Consider the following 13,526-nt stretch of genomic DNA (forward strand, 5'->3'; position numbering starts at 1 on the left):
GCGTGCAGCGGTGCGCTGGCTCCAGCGGCCGCCGTAAATTAAAGCGCGCCGACGCCGCTTCAGTAGACGTGCTATATTTCAGTTTTTCTACTACATATTTGATTTCGTAGATAGTTCTCTTATTACATATTTGGTTTCGTAGATAGTTCTCCTACTACTACTCGTCCGACTCGGACTCTGTCTCAGTGATGTCCTCCTCCGACGTCGGAGCGTAGGCGTAAGGAACCGCTCGTCGCTGGAGTTCCAGGAGAACGCATCTCCTAGCGCTTGGTTGTATTTAGCGACCGCCTTTCGCGTTCGCTTGTCTTCGCGATAGTCGGCTCGCTCCTCTCTCCTCTTCGCCCTCCCCGCCCTCCTCTGGGCGAAGAACTGTTCCTCGTTGGTGTCTTCCGGGAAGCGATGACTCCACAGCGCCATGGCTTGCTCGTCCATCTCGGCCAGCCTGAGACGATGCTCCCGCCTCCGGTGCTTGCGATGATCCTCGTCAGTGAGAAGTCGCGGGAAAGGTGCCAACTCCTGTGCGCGCTCCCGCGTCGTCACGTCGGCGAAGTTCATGTCCTGATGGGACCGCGGGAGGCGCCACGTCGCAGCGTCGTACGCGCGGGCGCCCTCCTGGGCGGTGTCGAAAGTTCCGAGACGGAGCCGCATGCCGCCGCCCGACCGAATCTCGGCGGAGTAGGTGCCGGACGGACACACGCGGACGCCGCGGTAGCCCGTACCTCCCCCGCGCCGAGGCGGCATCGTGGCGCGGTGGTGGCGTGTCGGCGGCAGAGCACGGCAGGGGGCGATGGAGAGACGGAGAGAGCGGCAAAGGGCGATGGAGAGAGCGGCGGAGGCGTTGCAATTTATAGGCGCGCCAAACGCGGCGCGCCAAATGTAGCGCGCGAGCGGCCGCCTTTTCCCCCGCGCGCGCAATCGTTTCCTGCGCGCGCTAGTTTCGCGCCACCGCTGGAGCGCGCGTAAACATCCCGCGTGCGCTATAAGACTAACCACAGTGGGAGTAACTTCAGCAGTAACTTCGAATCCAATTCAGCAAATTTGCTTATGTGGCAATGAGTTAATGAGGAGAGAGGTACTTGTAGTAACTTAGCTAGTTACTGTAACATCACATGTCCCAATGCAATATGAGTCTATAACTTAATAAATGAATCTTTGCATGTTATCACTCTTAAGTTACTACCCACTATGAAGGTAGTAACATAGTCTAGGGATATGTGTGTGTTACTAATGTATGTTACTATCCATTGTGGCTAGTCTAAAGCCAATTTACTCCACGCGCGCGTCTTTTGGCGCGGCTGTTGGAGATGCTCTTAGGCTAGTCATAATGGGAGTAACTTAGCTAGTAACATAGTGCATTTCAAGAAAATTTTGCTTATGTGACAAGTAGTTAATGAGAAGTAGTAACACAATATGTTACTGTAACATAGCGCTTCCCAATACAAAATGAGTCTACAAGCTAATAAATGAAACCGTATATGACATTACTACTATGTTACTTTGCACTATAAAGATAGTAATTTAGACTAGTGTCATATGCATGACACTAGTGTAAGTTACTCCCCACTATGACCAGTCTTACAGTCTGCCTCACATTCAATGCCCTGCAATCTCATTCCGTTGGAGTACTAGTAATATGTTGGAGAACATTGATTATAGTACAATTATTGATCTTCACACACACACACACACACAAAGTGTCTGGTCTTTTTTAGTCGTCCTAACCTACTTACTGCAATTTATTTTAAATAGCTGAAAAGGGCCTTTTTTTGTTGGACAAGAATACATTGTCGCCGCCTCTCATTTTCTAGGAAGGAAATTAAGTAATATTTTAAATAGCGGGCTATGGGAAATAGCGACGGACCTCCAAATCAGCTATAGCGGGCTAAAGCGGGCTATAGCGGCCTATTTTAAAACTATGAAATTAAGAGGCTTCATCCCAACATGGAGTTTCTGCTTGCGAGCCAAAATGCACTACACCATACGTATGAACCAAAATAACTGTGTCGATTTGCGCACTTAATATCAAAGGTGGAAGACCATGCTAGTAACATGAATAATATGAGTGCACTCAATAACTTACCAATAATGAAATCCTCTTTAACCTCTTGCTTCAAGCCTCTCAATACAACACTACAATCATTGAGTTTTCAAAAATACATCTTGGGGTGACACATCTTCCATACTCCATAGTATAGCAAACAAGTCCAACTTGCTTGAAAATTGATAGGTTGGATGGCTTGATGCTTATGTTGCCCTCATGCAGTCGCACTTGAGCACCCCAAGCTCCCTTGGCGTTGTCATGAAGGCTTGTGTGGTTGAGGATGATTGGTGTCACGACCTTGGTGAGAGCTACAAGCTTCAATTGGCAACCCCTTGTCTACGTGGGAGTGAGATTCTTTTGATCAACTAGAGAACCATTGCATCATCATTTTTCAAAGACCAATCTAGACACAAGTGTATTTTTCTCATTAGAACTTTCGAGTGAGCATACTGAGCACCGTCAAGCATGGGCCTATGTTACCTATATGAGTGATTTTGTATGTAGAGGCATGGCAATCATGTGTGCTACACTTGAGTAATTCAGGATTACCTCAACACCTTCGGAATTACCCAAGGTGGTGGTTTATTTCATGGACATACTCAACACTTTTGGCCTCTAACTCTTTAATCCCGGCGTCATTGTCCAAAATAGACATTTCTACTCTCCATGCGGTGAAGCCTATCATAGGAGCCCCCGACTCTGATCCCTATTTAGTGATATAAGGTGACTATAGCGCGGGGGGTGGGGGTGGCGGTGGGTGAATATGCGGCTACAAAATTTAACTTTCTTAGTAGTGGTGTGTCTCCGATGAATCTGTCCTTGGTGGATTTGCTCGGATCTGGTCGTAGTTCGTCTACGTTCATGTGTTTTCAGGTTGGATCCTTCCGATCTACGTTACTCTTCATCAACGGTGGTTGTTGTTCTGTCGCGTTGGTCCTATGGGGCCTTAGCACGACGACTTCCCGACTGTCTACTACAACAAGTCTTGCTCGGCTCCGGCGAGGGAGGGGCAATGATGGCGGCGTGCCTTCGGCTCGCTTCAGTGTTTGTAGTCGGCGCTATGTGGTCTACAGATCTGGATGTAATTTTTGTTATTTCTGATGTTCGTTGTACTACCATAATTGAAAATGAATAGATCAGGAGTTTTCTCGCAAAAAAAGTAGAGGTAATGAGGTGACATCCAAACCTTTACAAACTTCTGGAACTAAATCCACAAGCTTAGAAGTTTTAGGAGGAAAACAAACCATCGTTCCCTACAAACCCAAGAGTAACGAACAAGATGAAGAAATCAAGGGGGGGGGGGTCAAGTTGGCTAGGTGAGATCACAAATTTAGGATTTCTTTCTTTTTCTCTCAACAAATCGAATTTGGGTTTGCTTGAGAGGGAGGAATGTAAGCTTAAAGTGGTCAACGATCGTGTTATTCTTAAATCTGGTCGACACCCACCCTCAGGAAAAGAGGGAGGGGGGGGTCTTTATATGCCTCCCGATCAATATGTCTGTTAGATAGCATTCGAGTTTGGAGGTTCCATGCCAACACTGAGCCCCGGATCGCCAAATCCATCCAAGGATATATCTCGGTTGTGCAAGAGCTGGCAAGCCAAATCCCCCCTTCCCCAAGCAAGTTTGGAGGCTCAAGGATTCTTCACATAGAACAAGCTGATTAAAAGGGGTATCTTTAGGGGCTTTTGCACATGATTTTGGGTGTTTGTAGGGTTATGTATATATGCATGAATTCCACTCATGTTCCTCATGCACCCCTTTTTAATGGTGCAATGTTCCTATTTACTCGAACGTGCAAAAGATAGTCATTGTCAAATATCAATGTGCAAAAGATAGCATATAAATTATACACTCTTATTTTCTCTAACCACCCCGGCTTCACTTCATTTGGGCTAAAACCTGCTCATGTACTCATAAAAAAATTGGCCCCTTAACCACATGCCATTAAGGACATTATAACCGCACCTAAAGCGAGCCCTCTCAGCGTTTCGCATTTCTGGCCGTCCGTTTACATGATCTGCATGATTTTGGCCGTCAGATCTCCTGTTAAAGAGATCTGTCCGGCATCTGGCAAAACTGGGCTGGCTGTCCTGTGGGCTGCTGCTCCGCAGGCCGAAATGAAGCCCTCTGGTTAACTGGGCCGATTAGGCGATTTGGGAGTTTCCAGCCCACTTAACCTAACCGAGCACGTACGGTCCAGAGCGACGGATCGGCCTGCACCCGATACAAAGGACCTGATCGGTGACAGGGGGGGGGGGGGGGGGGGATCGAGGCGCTCGCGATGCGGCCGGCGCGGGTGTTGCGAGGGGATCCAATCGACGCACGCGCGATCGATCTTCCTTGGGGATCCGGCTGACGCGCGCGAGGGGATCCCGTGGCGCGCACGATGCGGGTGACGCCTCATCTGATGGAAACTGCTCCGCTGACACTTTAAAGATGCAATCACACTTCAGTTTTGGAGCGCGCATTCATGGCGGATGCCGATCCTTTTCGATGCCGAGGAGTACAGGTACGTGTATATATTCCTCCTTTCCTGTCACTCTTCGCCTACCCTTTCCACTCCAGCAGCACAACATCTTTCAGAAAGTCGAGGCAGGCCACGGCGACTGATCCCCATTGAGTGCACGACCTTCTCAGTCGCGGGGCATGCGGGTGAGGCAGGCCGTGACACTTGGATTTCGTGGGAGAAGCGAAGCAACCCTATGGCTGTTCGGTGAAGCAGGCGACTGAATCTCATCTGACGGGTTGAAAGAGGCGATGAATCATCAGTTCTTGGAAGTGTTAACGACAACTGATGTGCGCTGCCGTTCACCTGCATCATTTAGTGGAGATATACATTGTTATTTTCCTGGCCTGCAGCTGCTTGACTTCATAATATGTAATGCCCCTTAATGCTCACTCTGCTTTTGCAGGCCCCTTAAGTCATTCCAGTCCTACAATGTTCAAAAAATATGTGTAAACAAATTGATGGCTAAAGTAGACCTGAAGTTCAAGGAAGCTATCCTTATATATTTAGAATTCCATCTTTGCATACATATGTACTGGACCATCTACGATATTCATAATCTGTGTCCTAAGACAACAAGCTATACCATGATTATCTAAGCTTGCATTGTGTTGCCCGTCCTTTTTTCAAATGGATGTTCTTACGTATTTGCCCCTTGTTATACAAGCTGCACACATGAAGTATGTATTTATTATTCGATATGTTCACTTCTTAAAAGTATGTGAAATTCATATTTCATATACTTATCTACTGCTAAAAGACAACTACTGCTACAATAGCACAATAATTTTCCGCTCTTCCATGTGGATGATGGCTATCTATGTAACTAAATCTTTACCACTATTTGTGCATGATTATACCTGTTCTTCTAATAGCCTAATGTCATTCCCTTTGATACACCACTGCCACCATGGCCAATCCACCAAAAGGAGGCAGAATAGGAAAATAACATCACAAATTAAATATATGTAAATAGGCTAATGGAGTAATCGATTTATAGTAAAATACACTAATGTCGAATCAAACAAGAAGAGGATATACTATTATTTTTGTTTTGTGAGAGACGACAAGGAGTTTAGAACTCTCCTTTACTCCACCATAATAACCTATTTTCCAAATTATAATAATCACTTCAACAAGGGAAAGTGGAGCAGAATTTTGCCATTGTCCAAGGGATGCAATCAATGCAGACCGCGATGGATAACGTCCATTATTTGATGACTATAAAACTAGCAATGGTGTATTAACAAGAAAATCACTTTAATAAACAAAATAGATGTATTAACAACAAATGTATATCTCTTCCTAATAATAATAATAAAGCACGGATTGAGTCTCCGGATTCACCGTCATCCTCTTTTTTTTCCGTACGAGGTACTATTTTTCTTTGCGTGCTACTGACTTTAGGCTTCTGGCCTGGACCACAATATCTAATTGGGCTTCGGCTGGGCCTGCTCCATTCCACCCGCACACCATTAATCAAATAAATAAAAAACCGCAAAAATACATTAGAATACAATAGGGATCGAACTTGAGACCTAAGGATAAATACGACACATCTATACCAAGTGGACTACCATCAACTTTTGTTATCATAGTATTAGTTATATCTAATAAGCCATCACAGATATTCGATTTTTTTTGTTATGAATTTGTGCGGGCAAATTATTGGCCCATCTAAGGTTTCTGGCGGCCCGGCGGTCGAGGCAAAAATAATTGCCGGTAAACGGAATTGAACTCTAGACCTCCCATTGTTGAGTACTCCTACTTATTAACTCAGCCAACCAATCTAGCTCCTGTTATGTTTTCGAGTCAATGTTGATTTACGTGTTAAATTAGTCCCACCTCGCAATCTTACATCCAATCCACCCAATTTATATATGCCTCGAGTTTCCTGGGTATCACGAAGCCGTCTAAGGAATCAAACGGGACGTGGCAGAAATAAGGAAGAAAATAGAGAGGCTAATTCGTACTAATAAGTTAGGAAATCAAAAGGACGTGGCAGAAATAAGGAAGGAAATAGAGAGGCTAATTCGTGGGCTATACTAATAAGGAAGGAAAACAAAAGGACGTGGCAGCAATAAGGAAGGAAATAGAGAGGCTGATTCATGGGCTATACTAATAAGGAAGGAAATCAAAAGGATGTGGCAAAAATAAGGAAGAAAAAAGAGAGGTTGATTCGTCGGTAAATAGGAAAGAGGCTTATATAATGTGTGTGTGTGGTGGGGGTGAAGTATAAACACATCAGGCACGCATGCTTAGGGCGACTGGCGACTGGCGTGGTATAGAAAGATTGTGCTGTATTTTTTTTAACTCAAGAAAACAGTTTCTGGTTTTCTTTTTGGTCTTTTATGAATGTTTTATGGACCAGCCCACCCCTGCGGCCACCCCAAACGTTCGCACAGTGAGATCTTCACTTGACTTCAAATAGCTCAATTTTTATACGTACCTTGTTAGTGGCTACTTGAGATAGGATGGCTCAATTTAAATATTATCACGTTTACCAATAATTTTTGCATGACGTTTGGAAGACTAGAATTCGGAGCAACTTTTTTGATTTTGATTGCTTAATTCATAGGATGAAATATGATGAAAATCCTATCTATATACTAATAAGGAAGGAAATCAAAAGGATGTGGCAAAAATAAGGAAGAAAAAAGAGAGGTTGATTCGTCGGTAAATAGGAAAGAGAAGAGGCTTATATAATGTGTGTGTGTGGTGGGGGTGAAGTATAAACACATCAGGCACGCATGCTTAGGGCGACTGGCGACTGGCGTGGTATAGAAAGATTGTGCTGTATTTTTTTTAACTCAAGAAAACAGTTTCTGGTTTTCTTTTTGGTCTTTTATGAATGTTTTATGGACCAGCCCACCCCTGCGGCCACCCCAAACGTTCGCACAGTGAGATCTTCACTTGACTTCAAATAGCTCAATTTTTATACGTACCTTGTTAGTGGCTACTTGAGATAGGATGGCTCAATTTAAATATTATCACGTTTACCAATAATTTTTGCATGACGTTTGGAAGACTAGAATTCGGAGCAACTTTTTTGATTTTGATTGCTTAATTCATAGGATGAAATATGATGAAAATCCTATCTATACACTATCTATCCTCTTCCATTTCTTTGTCCATCTCTCCATCTATTTTCTGAGATTTCAGGAGTCTGATAGATGAAGGTGGTTTTGTTGATACATGCCACCAACGGGTCACCCTCCGAGTCGTCCGATTGCTCAAATGTAATTGTTCATCCTCACTAATGTTCTCCTTACATGCCCTCTGACCACGCACAAATGAGGAGAAAAAACATAATGAATCAAAGTCTCTTGCTTGGCTGAATCATGCCAACCTCCTGCAGTAGGCATATAGTGCTGGCACATGTGTTGTATCCATAAAAACTACTCCCTCCTTCCATCTATATAGGGTCTAATATATTTTTTGAGGATAAGTTTGACCAAATGTTAGAGCAATAATATATGACATGCAAGTTATAGGAAACACATCGTCAAATTCGTATGTGAAAGGAGCTTTCAATGATATAATTTTCACATTATACATGTCATGTACTATTAATCTTGTCAATAATCAAACACGGTCTTGAAAAACGCATTAGGCCCTATATAGATGGAAGGAGGGAGCAGATTATTTATGCTCCATTGCAATGCATGAGTTCTTTTGTTCCTCCCGTTGCAATGCACGGACATTTTTACTAATTCCATTTAAAGTCAATTTAAGTTCAAAATAAATATATCCACACACCAAGTTTAATTTTTAATATTTGCCATCAAAATAGATGGGCGCGGCATCGCGCGCTGTCAATGAGGAGCGCCCGCGTCCATCAGCGCGCCGCCGACCGACGGGACGAATCCCCTGGCCACGCTGCCCTTTCCCAGATGCCCCGGTCCAGCGCCGCCTTCTTTTCGAGAGCCGCTCCGATCTCGACGTGGTCTAGTGACGCAGCCCCTCTCCCACCAGCAAGTTCTTCGCCTCCATCTCCCTCTGCCACCGCCAGCAGTACGTGCTCCTTCTTCCCTCTGCCGCCCCGTCCCTTCTCGACGCCCCCCTCACTCACACTTCGCCTTCCGCCATAGCCCTTCCCATCATGGCCCCGACCCCCAGTGCCTCCATGTCGCCAGCCACATCTAGCCGTTCGGAACTCTTCCGATCTGAACCTGGTCGTCCTTGCCCACACATTGCTCCAATTCAAGTGCCCCGCCTGTTGGTTGGCTTTTGCCTCTTCGACGATCAGACCCGGGCAGCAAAGAGGCCGTAAAGCACCTCCTCCTCATGCCCGTATGATCACCCAAGCACTCGTGGTGGTCGTCTCCTTGTTCTTCCTCTTCACCAGATACAGGTCACAAGGAAGCTCCTGAATCGCCACCCTTTGCTTTCTCCCCTTCCTTCTGAATTATGCATAACCACAGGTCATTTTTGCAGCCAGATTTTGTTGCTCTTTTGAAGAGTCGACCAAGCCACTTCTCGCTGCATACTCCAATGTAATTTTGTCCTGGTATGAACTATGTACGAAACACATATCATGACCACTCATTTCTATTGACATTTTTTTGTAGGTGTTATTATTGACATTTGCATGATTTGATTATTGTCATTAGCAGTCCATCTGTAGCTGGTAAAGTGGGTCAAACTTATTATATCTGTGACTTACCACGTGTTTGTTGAATCAATGTTGAAAACAACAAAGGGAATAATTATCCTGTGTCTAATTTAAACGCAGTCCTACCTGAACTTGTGGCTGGCTCTCTTTTTAGTCTTGCTTACCATCTGGATTAGCCCTGATCCATCTTCATCACCATGTTTACATATACAGATGTTATTGGAATAGTATCTGGAATTTCAGATATACTGAAGGTACGATTACCTGCTAGAGCACAAGAATCAGATGAAAGGAACTTGCTGTTCACAGATATTGAGTAAGCTATTTCATATAGATCATGATACATTAAACTTATCTGTTGATTTTATGATATTTAATCCATGATGCTATGTTTAGTGGAAACACTATGGAAGTTGCACTGTGGAGAGAACATGCAACTTCCTTCCAGGCTGATAATCTATACAACCTTGGTCCGACGCAACTAATTCCAGTTCTTTTGATTGAAAATTTTATGAAAAGTTACCTAGGTATGGTCGATGTTTCAAAGTATTTATTTACACCTTTTCAATTAAGAAAGAAGCCACATGGTTATAAAAAATGTAGGCTGTTCACAATAAGTTGCAGCGATGCTGCTAAGATTTATATCAATCCAGATATACCTGAGAAGATAAATTATTGTGCCAGGTAAGAAAAGTAACTAACATTACAAATTGTAACACATATCAGTTAACTGTTGTAATATACTTACCTTTATGTTCATTATGCTGAATGCAGACTAGGTAAACAAATGCCTACCATGTCTGACAGTCATGGCAGCACGTGATGATCGGTACAATCCAGCAATTAGTAATGAAAGGGCTGGCACCGTCAAGGTCGATTTCCTGGTTACCATGAATCCTAATGAATTCCAGATACATCGTACCTCTAAATAATGTTATTCTGAAGGTCGATTTCCTGATTACCATGAATCCTAATGAATTCCAGATACATCGTACCTCTAAACATTTTCTTGGGAGTTATTTACACATGTCCTACTTTCAGAATAACTATCAAATACCCAACCAACAAATGCCAATTTCATTGATTATGTTAATTTTGTAGGGGAATAATATGATGAGCACGGTCACAATAATGAGACTGGCCTCAGAACATTGGTGATTCCTCTCTTGCCAAATATGCCATAGGAAGGCATTTCAAGCTGGAAGTGCATTTGTTTGCAGCAATAAAAAATGTGGTTGTACCTCAGCTACACCAAGGTAACCTATTATAAACTTGCTGATTAACATTTTTTATTGCCACAAGCTTATTTTCACACTGTCCTACCCAGGTACAAGGCGCGCCTTATTGGTGCTGAGGAATAATCAGGGGAAGCCGAGTTTGTGTTCTTTGAAAGAGACTTGAAGTTATCATGGGCGGTGCATCAGACCGCCCATTGGCTGTTACTGTAGCTCTAAATAATGCATAAGAAAATGTTTGTTTCTATGCGTGGTGCTCGTACCTCTAAATAATGTTTGTTTCTATAGCTCTGCTTTCTACGAAAATGCACTTAGATCTACTTTCTGCCAAGAATGTTTGAATCTGAATGCTATAATATCTAAATTCCTAATCCCTAGAGCTTGCATGCATTTCTTGTTTTTTCTGTTCTTTTGTTTTTGTACTATTTTAACTTTATTCTTTAGTTTGATAAAAATTTACCGTAGAATGATTGTTGTACCCAAATGATAATCGTCATACGTGTGGCACGAACTAATCCGATCCTGGCGTTTTATTTACTACTAAAAGTTGCCATCCAAAAAAAAACAGAAACTTGCCGTCTGAAAAGAAAGTTGTCGTCCTCAAGTCATTAAACTTGCCATAAAAAATATTTAGAGTTGCCATTTGTTTTTTTTTGAAATAAAAATTCAACTTTATTAGTTAGAAATAATTGTTACATCGTTCATAAAAAGAGGTACAATATTCTTCATCGGCTCCTCAAACCAATCCCTAGTGGCTGAAATTTTTGCTAACCTAGCTATTTCATGGGCCACTCTATTTGCTTCCCTAAAACAGTGTTCAAATTTAACTCTACGAAAATCACAAGCCAAAAAGTAACAAGCATAAAAAACTGCAGCTGCCGCTCCCGCCGAGTGTCCTCCATTCTTCATTATGTCGATCACTTTCATGTTATCTGAGTTTCCAACAAGGCGATTGCAGCCCACCTTCTGTGCTAGGAATAAACCAAATTTAAGAGCCAGAACTTCAGCTGTTAATACATTATCACACCATTCAATCCACCAGTTTCCTCCAACGATGAACCTTCCCTTATCATCTCTCAGGACCACACCAACTGTACCTTGAAGGAGATCATGATCGAAAGCGGCATCAACATTCAGCTTCACAAATCCCCTAGGAGGGATACTCCATCCCCCTATTTTACGGTTGCCATGTGTTCGTGCCACACGTGTGGCATTTATCAGACTCGTTCTACAGTTTCGGGTAACAAAAAAAGAATATTCTCTGATGTGAGGCAACACCAATTTCTTTCCTTAAGTTCTTTTGTTTCTGTCTTTTCATATGTTTCAAATAGTACATGATCCAATGTATAGCATGGACATAAGAGCATCTCCAGCCGCGTCCCCAACAGGCCCCAGGCCATTTTTAGCGCCGGCGGCCAAAAAAGGCCCAGTCACGTCCTCAGGAGCCCGTTTTTCACCGGTTTTGGCCGAAACTGGCGCCAGCGGCCCCATGCCAAACCCGGCGCGCTAGGGGGCGCTGGGGAAACTGATTTTGGCGTGAACGGGAATCGGCCCGCCGAGTCAGCGACACGCAGCTTCATCGTCCTCATCACCTCGGTTCCTGCGGGAATCAATGCCAAGGCTGCCGTGCCGGTCAGCCTCCCACTGATGCCTCACGGGCGGCACAGTGAAGGCGTCGCGATGCGCGTCCGGCCCGCTCCCACCACGCGGCACCTGGCGAGCAGGTTCTCACCGCCCCGCTTCGGCTATAAAAGTCGACCTCCCCGCCGGTGAACGCCACAATCGCCACACCTCGCCTCCTCTCTCGCCTCTTCTCGCCACAGAAGCCACTCTCCCCCCTCTTCTCCTCGCCGACGAGCAATGGCCGAGCGCTACATAGGCGACGCCGCGGCGGCGAACGGCTTCGGCCGACGCCGTCTTCGCGAGGACGAGGCGCGCCTCCTCTACGAGGTCGACTACCCGACACCCCCAGACATGCAGGTGCCGTGCTTGTGGAGGCTGACCGCCGGTGACGTTCCGGTGCCCCGGGTGCCCACCGCGGCTGAACGGCGCGCCGAGATCGCCTGTATCCGTTCGTCGTTGTCGGAGGTGCAGCGGAACGAGCCGAGGTACGCCGCCGACAACCACATGTTGTGGACGATGTACTTCGACCGCCGCCACGAAGACCAGGTCGGGTCCGCCAACGGCACCATTCCCGTCGGCCGCCTCAACAGCGACCGACGACGCAAATGGTGGGGCGTGCCTCGCCGCACCCCCAAGGCCGTCCTCGACCACATCGAGACCGGCAACACGCCGCGCCTCGAGTACCCGGTGCCCCCGCCCTTCTCTCGCCGCTGCGGTAGTTCCTAGATGCCACGGTGAATGGAGGCGGCGACCTCCTCGTCGCCGGGTTCTGGTTCGCTCTCCTCCGGGTCGCCAGTGCTCCGCCCCATCAAGTCGGAGCCACAGGAGATGCCGCTTGGGCGCCACACCCGCAGTGGCGCCCTCGTCATCAATGAGGGCGGCCGTCCCTCCCCTCGTTCCCTCCGCCTCGTTCGTTCGAAGACCGAGCCGGGGTTGCTCCCCGTCAAGAAGGAGCACGCGGAGATGGCCGCCGCCGACAAGACCGCCCTCAAGTGGGCGACGACGGACTACGTCCGCGAGCAGGTGGAGCGCCAGCGCCGGGCGTACGAGAAGATCAAGGCCCGGCGCCGCGGACGCGACGAGGGCGGTGTCGTCGTCCTCGACAGCGACGACAAGGACGCGCCCGGGTCATCCAACCCCGCGCGCGTCGGCGACCCTGGTCAGTGGTGCAACAGGGACGGCAGCGGCTCCGGCGGGACGCAGGGCGGCGACGACGATGACGACGACGACGGCGACTACACCTGGTTCTACAGACTCCTCGGGATGTAGAAGGCGGGCGGCGGCAATGGCGTAGTGGGTAGTTTGTTTCCTGTTTTTTTGTACAAATTTGAATGAAATCGCCGAGTTTGTGCCGTGTTTGTACAAATTTGAATCAAATCGCCGAGTTTGCGCCGATTTGGGGGCGAGCTGGGGGCGGCGACTGGGAACGCAATCGCCCCCACGCCGAAATAAAAGCCGGTTCGACCCCAGGCGTCACTTTTTCGGCATCCTGGGGGGGCGAACGG

General features: G+C 46.3%; 1 protein-coding gene and 1 long non-coding RNA gene across 2 annotated transcripts; both read left to right on the forward strand.

The window, feature by feature from the left end:
* The first annotated feature begins 4,309 nt into the window (after nucleotides 1–4,309).
* Nucleotides 4,310–5,051, forward strand: LOC147973651 (uncharacterized). Its single transcript, XR_015603674.1, has 2 exons — nucleotides 4,310–4,551; nucleotides 4,626–5,051. It is a non-coding gene; the product is annotated as an uncharacterized LOC147973651 (long non-coding RNA).
* A 7,207-nt stretch (nucleotides 5,052–12,258) lies between these two features.
* LOC147973652 (uncharacterized) lies at nucleotides 12,259–13,290 on the forward strand. The gene is given in 1 exon segment (XM_087524745.1): nucleotides 12,259–13,290. A coding segment is annotated over 1 exon segment (1,032 nt).
* The last annotated feature ends 236 nt before the right edge of the window (nucleotides 13,291–13,526 follow it).

This window comes from Triticum urartu, chromosome 5A (assembly GCF_056163025.1).
Source record: "Triticum urartu cultivar PI428250 chromosome 5A, HENAU_Tu73, whole genome shotgun sequence".
Lineage (NCBI taxonomy): Eukaryota > Viridiplantae > Streptophyta > Magnoliopsida > Poales > Poaceae > Triticum > Triticum urartu.